Below are 22,015 nucleotides of genomic sequence, written 5' to 3'. Positions count from 1 at the left end.
AATGCAATCTTTTCCTCAGGGAGAACTGCAAGACACTAAAATTTACTCACCCTTGAACTTAAAAGATTCTTAAAATACACTCAACTCTGCTCTATCCTGCCCACCTGTTTAGCCGAAGTTCCAAGAACAAATTAGTTTTCTTTATAACATGGAAAACAGTGAGACCATGCATATGCATCAAACAAGACATTCTGGTTTTGAGATAGCATGAGAACATTAATACTTTCTGATATGAACAGACAATAAAGATACACCTACTGAAATGAAAAAGTGTACCAGCACAGTGCCTGACATTCCCCAGGCTGTACGATGGAACGACACAGATTGCCAAGCAGAATTAATGACCACTGCATACTACTATTAGTACCTTTTAAACCATGTTATATATCATTGGTGTAGTATATTCATTCTGATTCTAAGATTCTTATCAAAGATAAATTAATTTGCCAAATTTCATAGCACTTGCTGCAGCAATGCTATGGGCTGTAACTGAGGCCAATATAAAAATTAGCCCTGGAGTGCCACAGGATTCTAGTGACCTCTGTTATATTGATCGAAGAGAGAAATATTATAATAAGTAATATTTACATTTCATTTTGGACAATTTACGTTTGTATTATCAACAGAAGGAAATGTAGGAGATTTTGGGATTTATGAAGAAATTAGCTCGATAACATACCTTTTTGTCCTGTAAACATAGGATCACTATGTCTTTAGAAATCTGAGTGCAAGTGAAACGTAAAGAATTGGCACTATGACTAGCAACCTATGCTGTAATGTTTTTCAGGCAGCTGTAACAACTGTTTCATCAGCTTGACCCAAGAGAACTACCATCTTCAGGGGATCAGACTCCATAATGAAATACCATGCTCTTATTTTGTATGCACAATGAAAGTCTTCATGGAAATAATGGATATGTGAGGACTACTGTTTTTGTATTCAAATGGAAGTCTGTCTTGACACAGATATTGTATGTTTGTCTCCAGAAGGTGGTGATCAATTACCAGTCCTTTCTTTACATAAGCTTTCCCCCCCTACTCTTCCAAAGTAAAAATATATCAGCAACATGTTGTGGATATAAAACTATTACATCAGCATCTTCTGTTACCATGTTAGTATTCAGACAAAGCATTTTTACCAAAGATAGGTAAATGTTTTGTAAATCTCTTAAAATGTGAGCAATTTACCTTTGAGGGGAAAAATAGATTTGGTAGCTGTGCATTATAAGGTGTGACTGTTGATCGAAATGCTATTAAAATTATAACAACCTGCAGGAAATTGTACCAAAGAGCCATTCAGTCCCTCTGGAGCCACAAGATTCTTTTCTGAACCTTTTCTCCTAGGATTTCTGTATTTTTTCATCACCACCCATGAGGTGGGCAGACAGAATAGATCATGAACTGTTTACTTCCATCACTAAAAACAGACACTAGATTAACTTCAGTGGGACTCATGAGTAAGGTGAGCAGGATTTGGCCTGATACTTAGAGAGGAATCAAAGTGATCTGGTGAACTCTAGCCATTTCTGAACTGAGAGCGTCTGAAGGAGCACAGATAGTGCAGACACGTCGTTTCATATAGCATTTGTTCTTTGGAAGGGAATTGTGGTTACAGGGCTAGCTGCACCACTGTTCCCTGTCTGGTCTCTCCGAGTGCAACCCTCCCTCCTCAGATATTTTACCCTTACTAGTCTCAGGGTGGAATCTCCCAGTTCTTCCATTTTTAGATCAGGACCCAGATACACTACCTTGTGGTAAGTGGTTGGTATACACACTGCAGGCCTGACTGGGTTTCAGGCACCTGCAGGAGAGACAGAGACACCTCAGATTAGCCAGTTGCCGGATAGTTAGGGCACTTACCTGGGATGCAGGAGACCCATGATCGAGTCCCCTAAATTAGGCAGAGCAGCCACTTGAACCTTGCTTTGCCTAACTCCAGGGACTTGATCCTGGGTCTCCCACATCCCATATGAATGTCCTAACTACTGGGCTATAGAGTTAGTCTCTCTCTCTGAATGAATATTTTATTATACAAAATGGAACAGTTCCAACGAGAGAGAGAGAGAGAGAGAGAGAGACTGTATGACCCAGCGATTAGGACCCTCAACTACAATATGGGAGACCCAGGTTCAAGTCTCTTTGCCAAAAAAGGCAGAGGAGAGATTTGAACCTCGGTCTCCCCCATCCCAGGCGAGTGCCCTAACCACTGGTCTTCTCTTTCTCTTCTGTCATATATTCCACTTTGGAATGAAACCAAGTATCAAAACAGAAATATTGTTTTCCAGCCAGCCCCAATAGTTATTTCCCTTCCATACAAGCGTAAGCACTTTTATACCAATATTACTGAGCTCTCACTCAGGGAATTTTATTGCTTTAAACTATACTTGTAGAGTTAAAGTGGTACAATTTGTCTGTAGACTAAACCCTTAGAAGTCAAGCATGTAAATCCAATTTTGATATACATCTAAATATGCAATTAATAGAGTTATTTATAGTCATTGTCCCACAAGGTTAATAATTATCTTGCAGACATGCACCACCCTCATTCACCAGTGCAAACACTGCCTCTCCATCCATAGACAAATGAATAGCATCCCTAGCCAAGCACAACAATTGCTTACATGAAAAAGTACAGTTAGGAAAGGATTATTATTACAGTAGAACCTCAGAGTTATGAACACTAGAGTTACGAACTGACTGGTCAACCACACACCTGATCTGGAACTGGAAGTACACAAATCAAGCAGCAGCAGAGCCAAAAATAAAAAAGTAAATACAGTACAGTACTGTGTTAAATGTAAACTACTAAAACAAACGGAAGTTTTAAAACAAGGATTTGACAAGGTAAGGAAACTGTTTCTGTGCTTGTTTCACTTAAATTAAGATGGTTCAAAGCAGCATTTTTCTTCTGCATAGTAAAGTTTCAAAGCTTTATTAAGTCAATGTTCAGTTATAAACTTTTGAAAGAACCACCATAACACTTTGTTCAGAGTTACAAACAACCTCCATTCCTGAGGTGTTCGTAACTCTGAGGTTCTACTGAATTTGTGAGACAAGGTGGGTGAGGTACTCTCTCTTATTGGGCCAACTTCTGTTGGTGAACGACGCATGCTTTTGAACGACACACAGTTCTTCTTTGTGCAGCTTGAAAGCTCGTCTCCTTCACCAACAGAAGTGGGTCCAATAAAAATATATTAAGCTCACCCATGTCGTCTCTCTAATATCCCGGGACCAGCACAGCTACAACAGCACTGCAAACAACAATTACTATCTGTAATCCAGCACAAAAGACCCAGTTACAATTGGAAGTGCATTGTGTTAAGCGCTGTACCCCCCCCCTCAAAAAACCCCACAAACAAAAACACCATCACAGACCCTTAATGTAATTTACAACTTAAGGGCCCAGTCCTGTACCACTGAAATCAGTGAGTTTTGCCATGGACTTTATAGGGAGCAAAGTCAAGCCCTAATACAGGGGTGGCCAACCGGTGGCTCCGGAGCCACATGCGGCTCTTCAGAAGTTAACATGCGGCTCCTTGTATAGGCACCAAATGCGGGGCTGGAGCTACAGGTGCCAACTTTCCAATGTGCCAGGGGGTGCTCACTGCTCAACCCCTGCCTCTGCCATGGGCCCTGCCCCCACTCCACCCCTTCCCACCCCCGTCCCTCAGCCTGCCGTGCCCTTGCTTTTCCTCCCCACCAGAGGCTCCTGCACACCGCGGAACAGCTGATCGGGATGTGCGGGGCTGCTGGTGGGCGGAAGGCACTGAGTGGGGGGAAGGAGGGGAGCTGATGGGGGGCTGCTGACGTATTACTGTGGCGCTTTGGCAATGTACATTGGTAAATTCTGGCTCCTTCTCAGGCTCAGGTTGGCCACCCCTGCCCTAACAGGTAAGACAGAGGAAGAGTGGGGAGGGAAGGGAGATGCAATATAAACTAAAGGGGTTAGAGAGAATGGTAGCCACCGTCATGTTGGTTCTGTGGGTTTTTAATGATCTATGCACAAATGTACACAGTATTGTCTTCCAATGAAACTACACGTAGCAGCTGAAGACAGGAAAGAGAAATTGCATTGTATGAGCAGCAACCATTGTTCTACTGTGGTTATTGTTCATATGCTCATTTCACATACTGATAAGTATTCCTCTTGGACTTTGGTTGTTTACTTTTACAGAAGACAGAATTTTATTACTTCCTTTTTATATGTAGATTGTACAAATTCATAGATTAATAAAGTCATTGTGATCATTTAGTCTGACCTCCCGCATAACACTGGCCATAGGACAGCCTGGAATTAATTCCTGCTAGAGCTAGAGCATTGTTTTCAGAAAAACAGCCAGTCTTGATTTAAAAATTTCTAGTGATTGAGCATCCACCATAACCCTCGCAACTGGTTTCCCTTTGTTTCTCCGAGACTTTGACATGTGGCACTATACGATCGTGGCTACTGAGTATGCTATTTAACTTTTGTCATTCATAATCACAGACAATTTAGTAGTAACCTCACAAAGAAACTATAAATCAGGCTATAGATCATGGGAGGAGGGGCTCAGAGTCTTGAGGCAGGCATTACTGGCCATTGCTTTGAAAATGTACAGCGCTCCAGTGAGACTTGGCTAGATCCTGGGCTGCACCACCTGAGAAACAAAGCACAGAAGGGGCAGCACAATGGGAAAGGGTGGGGAAAAGGTGGTTTTATGCCATGTTGTACCACCTGGATTCTGAGTTGGAGCCAATATGTAGCAAGCACTTAGTGATCAGGAACAGTCAGCATGGATTTACCAAGGGCAAGTCATCCCTGACTAATCTAATTGCCTTCTATGACGAGATAACTGGCTCTGTGGATGAGGGGAAAGCAGTGGGCATGTTGTTCCTTGACTTTAGCAAAGCTTTTGACACAGTCTCCCACAGTATTCTTGCCAGCAAGTTAAAGAAGTTTGGGCTGGATGAATGGACTATAAGGTGGATAGAAAGCTGGCTAGATTGTCGGGCTCAACGGGTAGTGATCAAAAGCTCCATGTCTAGTTGGCAGCCGGTATCAAGTGGAGTGCCCCAAGGGTCGGTCTTGGGGCCGGTTTTGTTCAGTATCTTCATTAATGATCTGGAGGATGGTTTGGATTGCATCCTCAGCAAGTTTGCAGATGACACTAAACTGGAAGGAGGTAGATACGCTGGAGGGTAGGGATAGGATACAGAGGGCCCTAGACAAATTAGAGGATTGGGCCAAAAGAAATCTGATGAGGTTCATCAAGGACAAGTGCAGAGTCCTGCACTTAGGACGGAAGAATCCCATGCACCGCTACAGACTAGGGACCAAATGGCTAGGCAGCAGTTCTGCAGAAAAGGATCTAGGGGTTACAGTGGACAAGAAGCTGGATATGAGTCAACAGTGTGCCCTTGTTGCCAAGAAGGCTAACACCATTTTGGGATGTATACGTAGGGGCATTGCCAGCAGATCGAGGTACGTGATTGTTCCCCTCTATTCGACATTGGTGAGGCCTCATCTGGAGTAGTGTGTCCAGATTTGGGCCCCACACTACAAGAAGGATGTGAAAAAATTGGAAAACATCCAGCGGAGGGCAACAAAAATGATTAGGGGACTGGAACATATGACTTATGAGGAGAGGCTGAGGGAACTGGGATTGTTTAGTCTGCGGAAGAGAAGAATGAGGGGGGATTTGATAGCTGCTTTCAACTACCTGAAAGGGGGTTCCAAAGAGGATGGATCTAGACTGTTCTCAGAGGTAGCAGATGACAGAACAAGCAGTAATGGTCTCAAGTTGCAGTGGGGGAGGTTTAGGTTGGATATTAGGAAAAATTTTTTCACTAGGAGGATGGTGAAGCACTGGAATGCGTTACGTAGGGAGGTGGTGGAATCTCCTTCCTTTGAAGTTTTTAAGGTCAGCCTTGACAAAGCCCTGGCTGGGATGATTTAGTTGGGGATTGGTCCTGCTTTGAGCAGGGGGTTGGACTAGATGACCTCCTGAGGTCCCTTCCAACCCTGATATTCTATGATTCTAAGTTTCAGAGTAGCAGCTGTGTTAGTCTGAATCCGCAAAAAGAAGAGAACAAATTTATTTGAGCATAAGCTTTCATGAGCTACAGCTCACTTCATCGGATGCATGAAGTGAGCTGTAGCTCACGAAAGCTTATGCTCAAACAAATTTTTTAGTCTCTAAGGTGCTGCAAGTCATCCTCTTCTTTTTATGATTCTAAGCAGGACTAAATCATCACGTTTTCTTAACATTTCATAGGGACTGTTACTTATCAATATCTTCCTTCTTTGACAGTAGTTCGTATGCTTCTACACCACTTGGTTTTGCTGCCTTAAATTACACAAGGGGGGAATAAACAGTACAGAGAAACCTATTCCCATGTCTCATTTGCAGTAAATATTTTGCTTTATTCAGAGCAAGCATTCTGAGCTAATGCTATGTGCTTTATCAGTCAAATGATTCTGTAGCAATGTTTTGCTGACACACACTCTGCCCATGAATTTTGCTAAGTGTGGTCTGTGCTTGCAGTTTTACAATGTAATTGATGAATAAATTCCAGGGCTTACAGCACATTCACTGTTTGTTTTGAGAGCACCAACAATTGTTTTAATTTTTTAAAAGTTGTAAAGATGCTAGGAAGTAGCAGCTCCTTGCTTTTTAAAAGGTGCTACCAAATCTGCTCCAATTAGCTACAGGCTAGCAAACGCTGAGTAACTGATACTTGTGCCCACATCTTGAGAAAATTACAAACAAGAAACATAACTGCAAGACTAATTGCAAATGTAAACATATTGGTGGCTTCAAACATACCTGCCAACACTGAATAGGTGTAGGTAGGGCTGCATGGGGAGAAAAAGTGGAGACTAGGAGAGCTTTTTGAAGGTAAAGGAATGGGAAGAGTTAAATATCTTGCTATAAAAGAGGGACTGTCCTGTACTAAAAGGAAACATTTTTCAAGTTACTAAATTAAAATTAAATAAAGATTTTAATGGATGATAAAAACAAATGGCGTCCCTTCCTCCTGCTTCATGAAAAGCTCTTCAGGCCCAGTGCTACCAGCATGTCCCTCCATCTCCTAGGTGTAGGGATGGCCACGGGGGCTCCACACACTGCCCCCACCCCAAGCGCTGGCTCTGCAGCTCCCATTGGCCAGGAACTGGAGGGACATGTCACCGCTTCCTGGGAGCCTGCAAGGTAAGCACTGCCCAGAGCCTGCACCCCAACTCCCTGCCCGAGCCTGGAGCCCCCTCCCACACCCCAAACCCTTCATCCCCGGAGCCCACAACCCCAGCCAGAGCCCTCCCCCCCACGCACCTTAACCCCCTGCACCAGCCCTGAGTCCCCTCCTGCATCCAAACTCCCTCCTGATGCCCACACCCCCTCCTGTGCCCCAACCCCCTGCCCCAGCTCAGAACCCCGTTCCACATCCAAATTCCATCCCGGAGCCCAACCCCTCCTCCCCTGCCCCAGCCCTGCGCCCCCTCCTGCACCCAAACTCCCTCTCGGAGCCTGCACCTCAACCTCCTGCCCCAGCCCAGAGGCCCCTCCCATACTCTGAATCCCTCATTTCAGGCCCCACCCCAGTGAAAACCCCCTGCCCCAGCCCAGTGAAAATGAGTGAGTGAGTGAGGTTGGGAAGAACAAGCAACGGGGGGGGGGGGAGGAGGAGGGATGGAGTGAGCAGGGGCAAGGCCTCAGAGAAGAGGCAGGGCAGGGGCAAGGGTGTTCGGTTTTGTGCGATTAGAAAGCTGGCAAGTCTACCCAGAACTCCCTCCTGATGGGCACGCTGGTTTATAGTTTACTCTTTCAGGAACATGTGATAGCTGAAGCGAATAGACACAGACTTTGCAAAAGTATTTCTAAAATTATTTTCTTTAGACAATACAAGAGACAGATCCAGCTAAAACCAGAAACACCTACACGCCATTCCGTGCCTCCATCTCCTCACCAGTCTTGAGTGGTCTTTGGGATTTGGGTCAACATTCTTTCAGGATTCCAGGTCCCCTCTTCAGGACCATGCTCCTCCAGCTCACAGCTTATCCTCAGACTCATGGAGAATCTCTGACCTTCGCAGTCAGCTTCCTTCAGTGCTGGCTGGTCTGCAGTCAGCAGGTCCTCCCTGGCTCCTAGAGCCTGACCCTTTTGTTCCTCTCTCCGAGTCCCTCTCTGCTTTTAACCAAACATCTCAGTCTCTTTGTTCCCTTTCTGGGGAAAGTCCACTGCTCCTCTTCCTCCTCCCCCCGCGGCCCCTCCCATACCCCTTATCTGCAGTGAGAACTGGTTCTCCTAGCCTTCAGCCATCCCAGTGTCCTAAAGTGCTTCCATCTGAATGGGAGCTTGCAGTTTAAGAAATTTCCATTGTCCCTAGTCTGAGAGAGGCATGATACCAGCTCTGAAAGCAGATAACGGATTCCACATACACCGAGGCACTCATTGATACAACAATTTCATAAAATCAACCAGAATTCATAAGTTGTACATAGACAGGTTCTCCAAACCATCACACGTGCCTCTTCCTTAGAGTAAAAAGAAAAGGAGGACTTGTGGCACCTTAGAGACTAACCAATTTATCTGAGCATAAGCTTTCATGAGCTACAGCTCACTTCATCGGATGCATCCACTGTAGCTCACGAAAGCTTATGCTCAAATAAATTGGTTAGTCTCTAAGGTGCCACAAGTCCTCCTTTTCTTTTTGCGAATACAGACTAACACAGCTGCTACTCTGAAACCTTTCCTTAGAGTACTTTCTATCAAGAGCAATTCAAACAGAACCCGAGCTGTTTAAAAAAAAAAAAATCTTAGCTCCTGGAGTAATAGGCACATTAGAAATCTCTAAGGAAGAGAGCTAACTATATGCACTATGCTATGGCAAACTGCCTGGTTAAGTGCCACTGCAGCTGCTTTCGGGGAGTCAAAAGCCTATTTGACTGGAAAGACTGCTGCCCTATATGGGGCCTCCTTGGGTTGCACCTCTGTATTAAAGATGAGATAGTAGAAAGTGGACCATCATACTTTTCCTTAAACTTTGAAATGTCCAAGGTGTTTCAAGCTATTTGGATGTCCATTTTGAGAAGAGTGCATCTCTCCTGTGGCATACATAGTGCAGCAGTTGCTATGGCAAGTAACCATTGGTTTAGCTAGGTAGCGAATGGTTATGCAATACTGCGGGGGTGGGGGTGGTTTTTAGCTTCTCGTGTCTCTTTTTTCCCCGAAGATGCACATAGGCGAGTGATGTTATCTTGCACTTCTAGCAGGGGACTGGGAGTCAATGCAACTGGTTTTGGTAAAATTACACTTCTGTCACATGTGATAAAAGCCCCAGTGTGGGTACAGAAATTGTCTTGAATCAGACATGCTTTCCTTACCTAAGAAACGCAGTAGAAGCAAAAATAGGCAGAGTACATCTGTCACTGCAGGCTCAAATGTAACAAGAGCATCAGAAACGTGCATGGCTCTATGATGGACTCTGCGATGGTTTCTCTTTTGTGCTTATGTCAAAACAGCAATGCAACGAAATAGAAGACGAAAGAATGCCAGGACTGTCACCTCCTGTCATTTTATAAATCTGAATAAAGAAGAGTGAGGTGGGTCTGCAGTTAATCAGTATTAAATTAGAGGTATGTTCATCTGATTCTGCTAAGGCTTCATCACATCTCCTGTTATGGCTTAATATTTTCACAGTAAGATGTAACTGGGAATGTGATTTAATCATCAATATGAGAAACAGAGATAATAATCCAGCGTAGTAACTAGTTATTATGGTTCCTGTAGTACAACAGATTCCCTTTGCATTACTTTGCAAGACTAATGATGTTTCTGATATTTTTGACGTGCACAGAGGTGGAGGGGGAAGCATTTCAAAGAGGTGCTGTCTAGATGACTCCGATTCCAAACAGCCGGAGCTGTTCATCCTTCAGCTTTTCATGAGCCACTCGGTGTGTGTCTCTCACTCACACACACACGCCTTTTAAACTTCAAATGATCAAAAGCTAGTTCATAGCCTGTAACATTACTTATTGGAATTTTACAAGGGGAACACAGATGTAGAAAAGCTACCTGATTTGCCCAAAGCCATGTGAAAAATTAGTGAAAAATCCAGAATTGGAAATGTAGTTGTTGGTTCCTAATCCCATTCTAGGACTTCACTTGCCCTCTTATTAATTGTCTTGCAGTAAATTTGATTCTCTTTGCTGGACCTGGACCTCCGATTTTGTAACCCACATTTACTCTGTGTGGTTTGCTGGACCACAGAGGTTTATGAGTCTCCTACATCTTTTTTTCTAAGAGAGCTGAGCGTTTTAGCTCAGACAGTACAGGGTTCAACTTTTCTATCTGGTTCAATCCCCACTGCTGACCCCAGGGACATTATATTACATTTGTAAAGTACATCAGTAGGGTGCTTTCAGGCTGGAGCCTAGAACATTGCACAAAAGTTTTACATTTAAGAACAGCAATATAAAACATTAGCAAAAATACAAACTGAAGATATTTTGTTTTTTGAAGAACTCCTCCCCCCCACCCCAACCCCCACCCCCTCATTGCCAAACAAACACACAAATAAGATACCTTTAAGGTTTAATTACTAGGCACAGAAAGCTGCAATGCAATTCTGTGAACCTTGTATTTAGTCAATTGGGGCCTGATTCAAAGGCCACTGAAGTCATCAAGGATCTTTGGATCGAGCCCTTACTGTATCTGATACAGCAGCTATTACAGCACCTTTTGTTAACACGACTGTCAAGACGTTGCTGCAGTAAGGAGAAAATCAAGAAAATCAGATGTGGCTACTTAACACAGTAAAACATTGCAGCCCAAGAGGTCTGACATTAACTTGATATTTTCCTTGAACAAGATGTCTGCACTCTGCATTCAATGTAATTCATGCCTATGATTTGTTCTAGAATAATTTGTTTCAATAATTAAAATACTGAAACTAGGTAAAGGAAAAATGCTGAAGTTTTGTGCTGCTTAGAATGCTTTGCCCAAACAGGCACTTTGGCTAATGGATCCTCAGAGCCAGTAAATGCCTTTAAATCAGATTGCCTAAGATAAGAACTTTCACACAATCCTATTGATCCATGAAATAGAATGGAATTCAACTCACTCTCTTGGTTGTGTTGGCTTTGCAGGGGTAACAGGAATAAAACCAGACATCTAAGACCAAATCCTGCAGTGAGCTGCATGTGGATAGACTCTTGTACCCATGCAAAGCAACACTGAAGTCTTTTTTTATTTTTGTCACTAAAGTAAGCAAACCTGATGCTGAATACAAACACAGCTCCAGGTTCTCTTACCTCTTTGGGTTTTAGTTGGATTACGCAACTGCTTTCTAACAACAGAAATGGGTTATGGATTATTTTTCAATTTCCAAAACAAATGTGATTGGAGTATCTTAATTTTGCTTTTCCTTGATTTTTCACATTTGCATTGTGGATGCTATATGTCAGTAACCTTAACTGTTTGAAATCAAATTCAGTTAGCAGACATGGTGACTTAATAGATTAAGGATCTTCTACAATCAGTGCCAGTAGTGACAATAAAGAATGAAGCAAGACCCAATAAAGGGGCCACAGTGACCATTAGTGAAAAAAGGTCTATTCATGGGCTAGACCATTGTCTCATGGAACTGTTAGCTCTACAGGCTAAAGAAATAAAATCTTTAAAAATGTATGAATTGTTCTTTATCATTTCACAATCATGCCAGAATGAGTGAATTCAGAGAAAAGAGATAACCTTAAAAGCACATGTTGTGCAATTGTTAGAGATTGGGGTTATTCACGTAGCTGAAGTTGCGTAACTTAGATCGATCCCCCCCGCCCCCACTGTAGACCAGGGCTGAGTTCAGGACATATTCCCCTGAAGGGACAGAAGTATAGGGTGAAGCAGCAAAAGGTGGCAGGGCCAGCAAAAACCTGCTAGGCTGTCTTTACGAGGTTTCCCACTGGGTTTCAACTGCATCACCTAAAATATGTTAAACTACAACTTGCCCTGTCTACACTAGGGTGTTTTTAAAAACTTTTATTTTAGTCTGGACAAGGCCTTAGGGTTTTCTGTAGTGCCCACAAGCAGTGATAGGGGACTGTATGGTGCAAACACTGAAAGGAATATTTACATTCCAATTAAAGCTGTTTTACTGGATATTTTTAAATTCATGAAGCATTTGCATCTACAGGTTTCATAATAAAATAAAGCCATCAGAGCTATTACAGTTCACCATCAACCATACGCAGGACTAGAAACAGCGATGTGCTTGAAAAGTCTTGGGATTCTAACACCAAAATGAAGTGTTGAGGTATTTTCTTTGCTGCTTCTGGTGCTCAACCTCTTGCTGGATACCATTTTACCATCCCTCCCCAAGAGGGCTTATTCTTTGAACTTCTACACATATTTATAGACAGGCCATTTTTCTTTTCTCTGGCATAGGTCAGATTGCACTAAGTGTCAGGGATTTAAAAAGAAAAAAACAAAACAGTGAGAATACACCTAAACAAAGGGAACACTGTGCTAGCAATGGTTAGTATATTTTTCAGGGACATTTCCAGCTCAGTACATTTAGTACAACCTGGGTATAATTGTGGAGATTTCAAAGGAATTATATTGGAGAAAACTTGGACCATTATGCTTGCCAAACAATGTCACCTCTCCTCGTGGTTAGCATACAGGGGTTTTGTTTAAACGAAAATAAGATGATTCATTCCCCTGTCCTTCACCCCACCTTCCATGCAAGCACATTCACACCAGACTTATCACAGGCTAAAGAGGAAGAAGGTTTGTTAAATCTCCCTGTTAGAATATTGGCAACACATTGCTGTGTAGATAACAAAGAAACCGAACCCAGTATTGTAGGCTTGTTGAATCTTTATTTAAAAACAAAACAAAACTAGTAATTTAACCAAAATACCAGTGTAACCCTTCTGCCTGTCAGAGTTGGCAGCAACAAGGGCCGGGTTCAATACCTAGGGGATCCATTCCAATAACACAATGCAAACCGGCTCGAGCCCCCACCCAGTGACCTGGGACAAATATATACCACCGCCGCTGGGCGCCTCCAAGAGGCAATACTTCCCCTCTCGCAAGCACATAGTCTGAGTGTAGCAAAAAGCCTTTTAATAACAGAGAGAAACAATGTGGCATTATGTTGGGGAAACACCACCAACAGGATTCATAACACAACCCATGAGCAAAAAAACCCACCCCAAGCAAATTGGGGCATGCCCCTTTCCCTTTGGTTCTTGAGTCCAGCAACCCCAAATCACCCAAAGTCCCAAAAGTCCAATGCCCCAAAAGTCTCTGTCCCTGGTCAGGGCAGCCCCAGAGTTCGAAAGTTTATCTGTGGAGCTTTACCTCCCAACCTGGGTGGAGATGGGACGGGGGTAAGAGGCACCTTACATGATCTGAAGCTGACCGCCCCATAGCTCCATAGCAGCGCTCCGCTCCGCCAGCCGCCCCACGAACTCCTTCGCTCAGCTCCGCTCCGCGTCCCACCAGCGGCTCCCGCCGTCCTACGAACTGCTCCACCAGCCTGTCCACAAGGCACTCCAGCCATCCCGCAAACTGCTCCACAATATATCTTCAGGCTCCCCGACTACTTAACACAACACTCAGTGATTTCAGCTCTTAGTCAGTTCAGCTCTTTGGTGAATTCAGCTTGTAGTAGGGGAGCCTCAGTGCTGGTGCACCATTAGCCCAAAGTGAGCTCAGCTGCCTGTAACTAGACTCCTAATGGAATCAAAATTAGCTCTGATATTCCACAGTGGAGAGAGGAGGAAGTGCAATTAGCATGTAAGGCCCTCACCAAGGGGCCCATGCCACCAAGTATTAATACTTGTCCCCAGCCTCTCTCAATTCACAGAGTTTTAAAACCCATGACCCTTGCCTAGCGAGTGCTACTTAGTTGATGGTGAGTCCCTCCATCATAACAAAAGGCCAAGTACAGTTCCAAGCACAGTTCCCATAATCAGGATAATAACAATTTATTCTTCCTGCCCCAATAACAGAGACACTGGGGATCCCACAGCAGCCAAAGTGACCATTTGGGCAGCTATGGCCTCATTCTAGGCGGGGTGGGTGTGCCTATGCAAATGAGATCGGCTCCTGAAGTTCTTTTCCACAACTTGCCACACCTCACCACCAGATGTCAGGGTGGAGCTCATCCTGGCACTGCTTACACCAGTAGTGAGGTTAAGAAATGAAAAACAAAACAGTCATACCACACACCTTGTTACAGAACATTGATCTCAATGTTATAAATATAGCTACAATGGGCCAGATTCTGATATCATGTAAATCTATTTGACATCAGTGGCGTTATTACCGATTTACAGAATCTTGCCTCTGGCACAAAGCCGTGCACTGTTAAGGAACAGGTAGTAAAGGTATAAATTTCTTAAATAAATCACACACATTTAAAAATGATGGTATATCAGAATTCAGACAGCCCTTGTATAAGTACCAATATTGATAAATAACTGTTATAACAGGATTTTGCATAACTGTGAAAAAACTATTTTATTTCTATATCTGCAAATACCAGCTAGTCATAATGTTTTTCATTTTCAAAAACTGCCCATCCCCTAGTCAGTACTACAAACACAGGCATGGAGACATCCACATTACATTTTTTTTTTTTTTTGTATATAGCATCTTTGCTCAAAATCTAGTGCCAGCCAAGGAAGAGAGAGTGCCTTTCAGTCTAAGGTATGTTTTAGGTATCAGTCACTAATTTAAGTCCCAACATCTAAAGATATTTCTTTGTAAATTCTTATGTGTGCATATTTCCTTTTGTTGACACTCCTGTTTCAGATATGCATTATGAAAACTCCAAATATAACAAAAATAATCTTAATTTGCTCACATTGTAAATAGAACTCAATCAATGGCACCATCGCTCTTTGCGGAGCAAGGTGTATGCGCCAATGAGTTCTCTGATTGCTGCTAAGTCCGACACATGAGCGATGGGCCTGTCCACAGATAAGGCACACCCATACACTAACAATGCTCTGAATCCGAGCAGCAGATTCTTTCCTCCTCTGACGCCAGTCCTCACAAAGCCCGATCCAGTCTGCTTCGCAATGCCTTGCTCCATCTATCTACATGCAAGCTGACGCTGCTAATTAGAGTGACATTCTTCACTTCTTTCCCAATCATCCAAAGGATTCCAAAGGATACTAAATCATCTTTGCAAGCATCCTGAAATCTGCACAGTGGTCTGCCTCTATTTTAGACACTTCTTGAGCTTCAGAGTACAGCGCACGCTTCGGGATCTTGTATTCCAGCATTCACTTGATATGTCCAAGCCACCTGAGTCTTTTCTTACTAATCAACATTCCGATGAATGACATACCAGCATGATTTAACACTAAATAGAACTAGTTTATCTACAAACAATGGAACAGAAAGAGAAGGTAACTGTACATCCACAGCAGAACAGAAGGGCAGCAATAATTTCCTAGGGAAAATGATGGAAGAAGCATTGCCTAAGACATTTAAAACTTGATTGGACAAAGCACTAGCAAATGCACTTGAGAGAACAGTCCTAGATGTTGTCCTACAACTGCCTACAAATGTCCTACAACTTCACCCAAGATGTCATAAGGAGTGGAAATCAAACCATCAGTTCCTTCCAGACCTGTTGGTGTGGGTTCTGGAGGGGTGTTTCATTATTTTCTAGTGCCCTTGGCAAACAGGGAGATAATGCTGTGTCCTGAATTGCACGGGAGAAGATGCAGGCTCGGCTTTCCATGCACTTGGAAGAGTATGGACATGACCTAGCTGGTCTTTCCCTTCTCTGATACCTGATTCTACAGTGGTCTTCTCAAACATCAAGAAATAAGTTTTAAAACTTCACTGTTTTAGAGTATTACTAAAGTAGAGAATCGGTAATGGGTTGCAGTGCCTTTCCCCTTTATGTCACCTATTCTATTCTGCCCAAAGATACTAACAAATGAAAGTCTTTCCTATCAGATGGCCGTACAATAGCTTATATAAAGTGAGTTGGTGGTCTTAGTCCAGTACTAATGGTACACGTCATCTAAGTCACCATCATAATTGGCCCTACTGCTGGCAGCCAAAGCAGAAAAGCCAGTGGATGAATTGACATGAAAATTAAACTTCACTTCAACCCCAGAACTGGGATGGCAGGGTAATGGGAGGGAATCTCTAACTGCTGCTGATCTTGGTGTAAAAATTAACTTGTTTGTCAGTCAGGTAATAACTAGCTAGATTAGCCCAGCCATCCCTACCTGTGCCCGAAGCTGGGAATGGGCAACAGGGGATGGATCACTTGATGATTACCTGTTCTGTTCATTGCCTCTGAAGCACCTAACAGTGGCCAATGCCAGCAGACAGGACACTGGGCTAGATGGACCTTTGGCCGTTCTTATGTTCTTATTCTTAACTATTCTAGCTGGTGATTATTGGACCAAGCTTCTCCTCCCCTAGCCCCCCCAAAAAACTCAAATAGGTCATTATGGTTTGAAATAAATATGAGACAAATTAAACATATCAATATTGCACTACTACAATATGAACTGACTGCCAGTTAATGGGAGGGAGTGTTTCTATTATGAATGCTCACTGAGCATGTACTGTTAAAGTTCTGAAGAGATTCTGTATTTGCTCAATAGGCTACTGAAATGGATAATTCGTTTTTATTAGCTGTAAGCATGAAAATACTAAGCATTCCAAGCACTTCATGCCAAACTGTATCAGACGACAAACCTGTCATCATGCAACTGACCTGAACACAAACAGTGCACAACAGAAGACCAAAGGAAGAGAATACATAAACCTTCAGTGGGGAACAAAGTCCACTGTCACTCTACAAAAAAAAAAAAAAAAAAAAAAAAGAATGCCAATAATAGCACTGCTCAAGCATAAAGTATACCAATTATATCTGAAGCCCTCTGATGTTTCTCATTAAAGAACACATTCAGATGAGCATTTCCATTCCGATTGTCTTCATGGAAATATAAGCTGTCATTTTAAATAGGAATATGGATATTTATAGGTCACATGCATAATTAATTAACCAAGAGAAAACTGTAAGGACTTCAGCTACTATCAAAGGACATAATGATTGATGCCCTTCAAAATTTAATTCAAAGAGTTGTGCCCACTTCAAAATACTTGTTAACTTGCAGATATGCCTTTGTCCTGAGGTTGTTCTGTGGTTTGTTTGTTTGTTTTTTTAAAAGCCTCCAGTAATTATCAGTAGACTTTATTTTGTTTGTTACAGTGCCCTGAGGAAAAATACGTATTTCAGACTAAAGCAATGCTGTTGCAAGACTCCCCTTCTCTATCCATGGGACGTGACTAACAGTGGTAAAACTAGGTTTCAGAGTAGCAGCCGTGTTAGTCTGTATTCGCAAAAAGAAAAGGAGTACTTGTGGTAAAACTAGGCTGTTTTACTCAAGAAATCTCATCAATAACTTAAGGAAGAGTTTTAAGGTTTTTTTTAAGTGTCAGCTTACCAATTTTGTTATACTTTCTTTAGTCATTTTAATTTTTTCCAAGCACACACGCATGACCCCAGACCTCCCTGGACATTTTAAATACCTTTCATTTCAAAGCAGGCAGGCTGATACAAAAAACAAAAAACAAGCGGAACAGCATAAATAAATTTTCTCTCACAGTAAAGTTTTTGTACGCCAGTGCTAGATGAAGACTGACTACATACAACCAAGTATAATTATGTTGGAAGCAATGCTACAGTAAATACTAACATTCTAGTCTAAATCAAGTTTAGAATGGAAATGGTAGAATAACAACAGGGAGGGCTGTACCATGATAAGAACTTCTGCTAGGAGAGAGGAAACAATCTATCACAGCAATACTCTTATAATAAAACGAGGAAATACACTTTATTTAAAAAACAAAAACAAAAAAAATACCAAGCAGATATCCTGCTCTGCTTGTTTTTAAACTAAATTATGGGAATCATAGAATTGTAGGACTGGAGGGACCTCAAGAGGTCTTTTACTCCAATTTATTTCACTGTTTAAACACCCTGACAGAAAGTTTTTCCCAAATAAGCAACCTAAAGGGGAAGGATAGCTCAGTGGTTTGAGCATTGGCCTGCTAAACCAGGGTTGTGAGTTCAATCCTTGAGGGGGCCATTTAGGGATCTGGAGCAAAAATTGGCGATTGGTCCTGCTTTGAGGAATTTCCAAACACTAGATGACCTCCTGAGGTTCCTTCCAACCCTGATATTCGATGCAGGGCCGGCTCTACACTTTTTGCTGCCGCAAGCAGCACGCCAAATTGCCGTCTGAAGAAGGGAGCTGCCACTAAATTGCCGCCGCGGGTGGCCGAAGAAGGGGGCTGCCGCCGAATTGCTGCCGTTGGACTGTGAAGATACAAGCTGATGCTGAATTGCCACCGTGGTGAAAAAACTCATGCCGCCCTAACGACGCATGGCCTGCCGCCCCTTTAAGATTGCCACCCCAGGCACCTGCTTGGAATGCTGGTGCCTGGAGCCAGCTCTGATTCTATGATTCTAAACCACCCCTGCTGCAATTTAAGCCTATTGGTTCTTGTCCTATCCTCAGAGGTTAAAAAGAACAATAATTCTTGTATAACGCAGTTCCTCAGAGACTGTAAAAAGAAAAGGAGTACTTAGAGACTAAGGTGCCACAAGTCCTCCTTTTCTTTTTGCGGCTACAGACTAACACAGCTGCTACTCTGAAACCTGTCAGATACTGTAGTTTCGTGGAATTTATGGTTCAAATTTGAGACCTCTTTTCTTACTCCACCCCACCAAATCTTATCAACAAAGGCACCCCTGTCCACCACTAACTACTATCTGAAATGTAGGTCCCCTAAGCAATTGGCCCCACCCAAATCCAAGTGGTTCCTTGGAATTTCCAAACATTTGATGAGCAGCAGAGTTGTGTGTAAAAAGAAAAGGAGTACTTGTGGCACCTTAGAGACTAACCAATTTATTTGAGCATGAGCTTTCCTGAGCTACAGCTCACTTCATCGGATGCATACCGTGAATGTTTGCAGCGGGGAAGCGCCATCCCCCCAGCCAGCTTTAGCGATAGCAGCGTGGGTGGCTGGGGATCCCAAGCAGCCAGCTGGCCGCAGCCACCGCCTGCCCCTCTGCCCCTCCAGGTGCGCCTCCCACGCCCCCCATCACTCACCGCCACCGAGCCAGAGGAGGATGCGATGAACACCCGGATAACCATCCTCACTTCATTCGCCGCTTCTCTCCAGCCAAGGGGAGGCGTGGAAGAGCTAAGGGGGCTTCCACTCCTGCAGCTGAAAGCCGCTGCTGCGAGCTGGGGGGTTGCTTGCAGGACCTAGCCCGCCTTGCTCACCCCGCTGAAGCCCAGAGGCGCTAGCAGCTCCAGCCCTGCCTCCGCCTCGGGACTCCCGCTTCGCCTGGCAGCAGCCGCAGCCGCAGCGCAGACACCCAGAGCGGAGCGGGAGGCAGGAGACGAAAGCAGGACGGGGGGATGAGAGGGGCGTGCGCAGTGGTTGCTGGGAATTGTAGTGCTGCCGCTCTGCCAGCTGGTGGATGTGTTTCCAGGGGGCAACCTGCACCTCCCAGCTGGGGGGGCGGCAGGTCGAACGGGGCCCCACCCCGGTCTGAAAACCGGGCTTTAGATCCGTCCCCACGGTCAGGTAGTTTAGTAGGGAACAACCTACTGAATAGTAGCCGCTAATTCTGGCTGTCTCTAAATTCTGGTGGCTCCCATAGGGGACACTTCGAGGAGGCCTGATTCCCAGAGATGTTGCACACCCGCAGCTCCCATTGACTTGAGCCTGAGTTGGGGGGCTCAGTACCACGGCCTGCCAGGCATGCTGGTCACCCCAGTTATTTATGGCCAAGGATCTAGACACCCTCGCAAATCAACAGTGGAACAGAGGCAAGTAAGGACCATTTTTAAAGATACAGGCCACAGTGCCTAACAGCTTGTTTTCATCTGCAGCATTATTAAAGTACATCCATAATAAGGGCTTCTTTCACATTGAGCTTTGCCTGCATGCCAGCTGATGGTGTTTAGAAATGACAAAATCCTATTTTTCAGCTGAGTTTTGAATTCCCCTCACTCTCAGCTTTATTTTCTACTGCCTGGCCTAGTGTCTACCCGTCTGCACAAAGTGGGTGTCAAAGGCCACCATTGTGATCTGGTGGCATTTTTTACACTTGCTTCACACAAGTGAAAATTACAACACAAGGTTTGAGACCGAAGAAAATCAGACCGCTTGCCCTTTCAGAAAGTCATCCTAACCCAATATATTTCAGTTGCGTTAAAGTGGGTCCCAGTCTTCACCCAGCTGTACATATTTATAGCTTTCAAATGTTGGCAGGTATGTGGCAGATTTTCTCTGAGCTGATTAGGGTAAAGAGATGTCTCAGTTTACCAGTCAGTGGCTAATAGGGATTGAGCCATCCTCAATAATGTTCTTTACATTTAAAAAAAAAAAAACAACCCTTGAAACCTACAGATTGTGTCTCTAGCTAGTCACATATTCCTGTCATTGTTACCCTCATCCTCCTAGGTCTCCAGACCCAGCCAGGTGGCCAATCACCCCTCTGATTAACCTCTCCCCACCACATGATCTATCCCTGCTGCTGAATTGGCTTGTGTTGTTCTCCATTATGCTCATGTAATGCCACTGACTTAAATAACATTGCACGGGCACAGGAAGGGCAGAATGTGACATTTGGACTTTCCTTTGCTGGCAGCCAAAGGATATGAATGTCAAGCACATTTTTAAAGCTATTTTCATATTTTATTATATATATTGAGATCCTGAGACATTGTTTGGCTGTAAGATTTAAAATAAAAATAATATACAAAATCACGACACGCAGTGTCTATTTAGGTCCTGATCCATGAAAGTCATTGGAAAGACTCTCATTGACTTCCAAATAAGCTCTAGAACAGACTATCAATATCCTGAAGATTAAAGCACAATCTTATAAACTAATAATGCTCCTGTCTTCTGCAAAGATTTAAGAATTATACCTCACTTTATTGAAATCAATGGGACTGCTCACGTGGGCAAAGCAATGCACGAGTTTAACACTTTGCAAGACTGGTCCTAAAGATGTTGCATTCATTCTAATACCATGTTAGAACCTTTTAAATAATATTTATTTCCTTTCCAATTTTGTCTTTTTTATTATTTGGCAAAAATATTTTCCCTTGTATTCTAAGAGCCTTAACATCAATTTTATTTTTTGTGCTTATTTTATTAGAGCTCAGTGCTGCAGTCCTTACTCTCACTGTGGGGGCAGAAAAAATAGCATCACCCAACAGTTTATTGGTTAGCCGCTGCTGAAGAGCCAGCAAAGGGCCCAAAGGACCCCAAACTTTAATTATGGTTAGTTGTTGTATAACCAGGAACAATTTGTTAAAATTTCTTGATGGCAGCATGGTGGTCATAAGAATTTGTTAGACATTCCCCATTACATAGTTTAGTCCACTCTCCTTTCGATGCAGGATTGTTTCCTACATTCTATCTTCCAGTGGTTTTCCAGACTGTTTTTAAGTGTGGACCTTCTATGACTTCCCACCTGATTCTACAGTCTAATAGATTTTACTTTGGGAAATTATTTAACTTAATATCTCACCTAAATGTTCTCTATTCAGTATTTTATCCTGATATTCCTAGTCCAGCCCTACTAAATATTTATTGGTAAAGTACAACAGCCCGAATCAGGCCTATTGAATACAGCTTCTTCCATTTGAAGATCTCATAATGTTTTACAAATATTAGTGACTCTAGCCTTCCAACGCTGCTGTGAGAGAGAGAAGTATTATTAATCCCATTTTACATATAGGTAAACTGAGGTACAGAGAGATTACGTGTCCAATTCTGTGGCGTGCTGAGTGCTCTTAACTCCGATTTGAGTAAATTGAAGCTGAAGTCACTTAGCGCCTCTCATGAACAGTCCTAATATGTGCTCAAAGTCAGATAGGAATTGTATAACAGAGCCAGGAATTGAATCCAATTAAACTATTGTATATTTGGAAAGGATGCAGTAAGGAAATAGAAAATTTTGAA

The 22,015-nt window shown here is 43.2% G+C and overlaps 1 protein-coding gene across 2 annotated transcripts in view; it reads right to left on the bottom strand.

Moving 5' to 3' along the window:
• The window catches only part of SH3BGRL2 (SH3 domain binding glutamate rich protein like 2), a 126,478-nt gene extending 107,095 nt beyond the window's left edge, over positions 1-19,383 (bottom strand). For both annotated transcript variants that reach the window (XR_012157973.1, XM_073336519.1), the window contains exon 1: positions 19,138-19,383. Coding sequence is in view for 1 of the 2 variants with exons in the window: in XM_073336519.1 (XP_073192620.1) it covers positions 19,138-19,182 (45 nt within the window). In the remaining variant the exon portion in view is untranslated. The remainder of the gene's footprint in view (positions 1-19,137) is intronic.
• Between the last annotated feature and the right edge of the window lie 2,632 nt (positions 19,384-22,015).

The sequence above is a fragment of the Lepidochelys kempii genome, chromosome 3 (genome assembly GCF_965140265.1).
Source record: "Lepidochelys kempii isolate rLepKem1 chromosome 3, rLepKem1.hap2, whole genome shotgun sequence".
NCBI lineage: Eukaryota > Metazoa > Chordata > Testudines > Cheloniidae > Lepidochelys > Lepidochelys kempii.
Note: the sequence above shows the minus strand (reverse complement) of the source record. Positions and strands in the feature narration are given on the sequence as shown.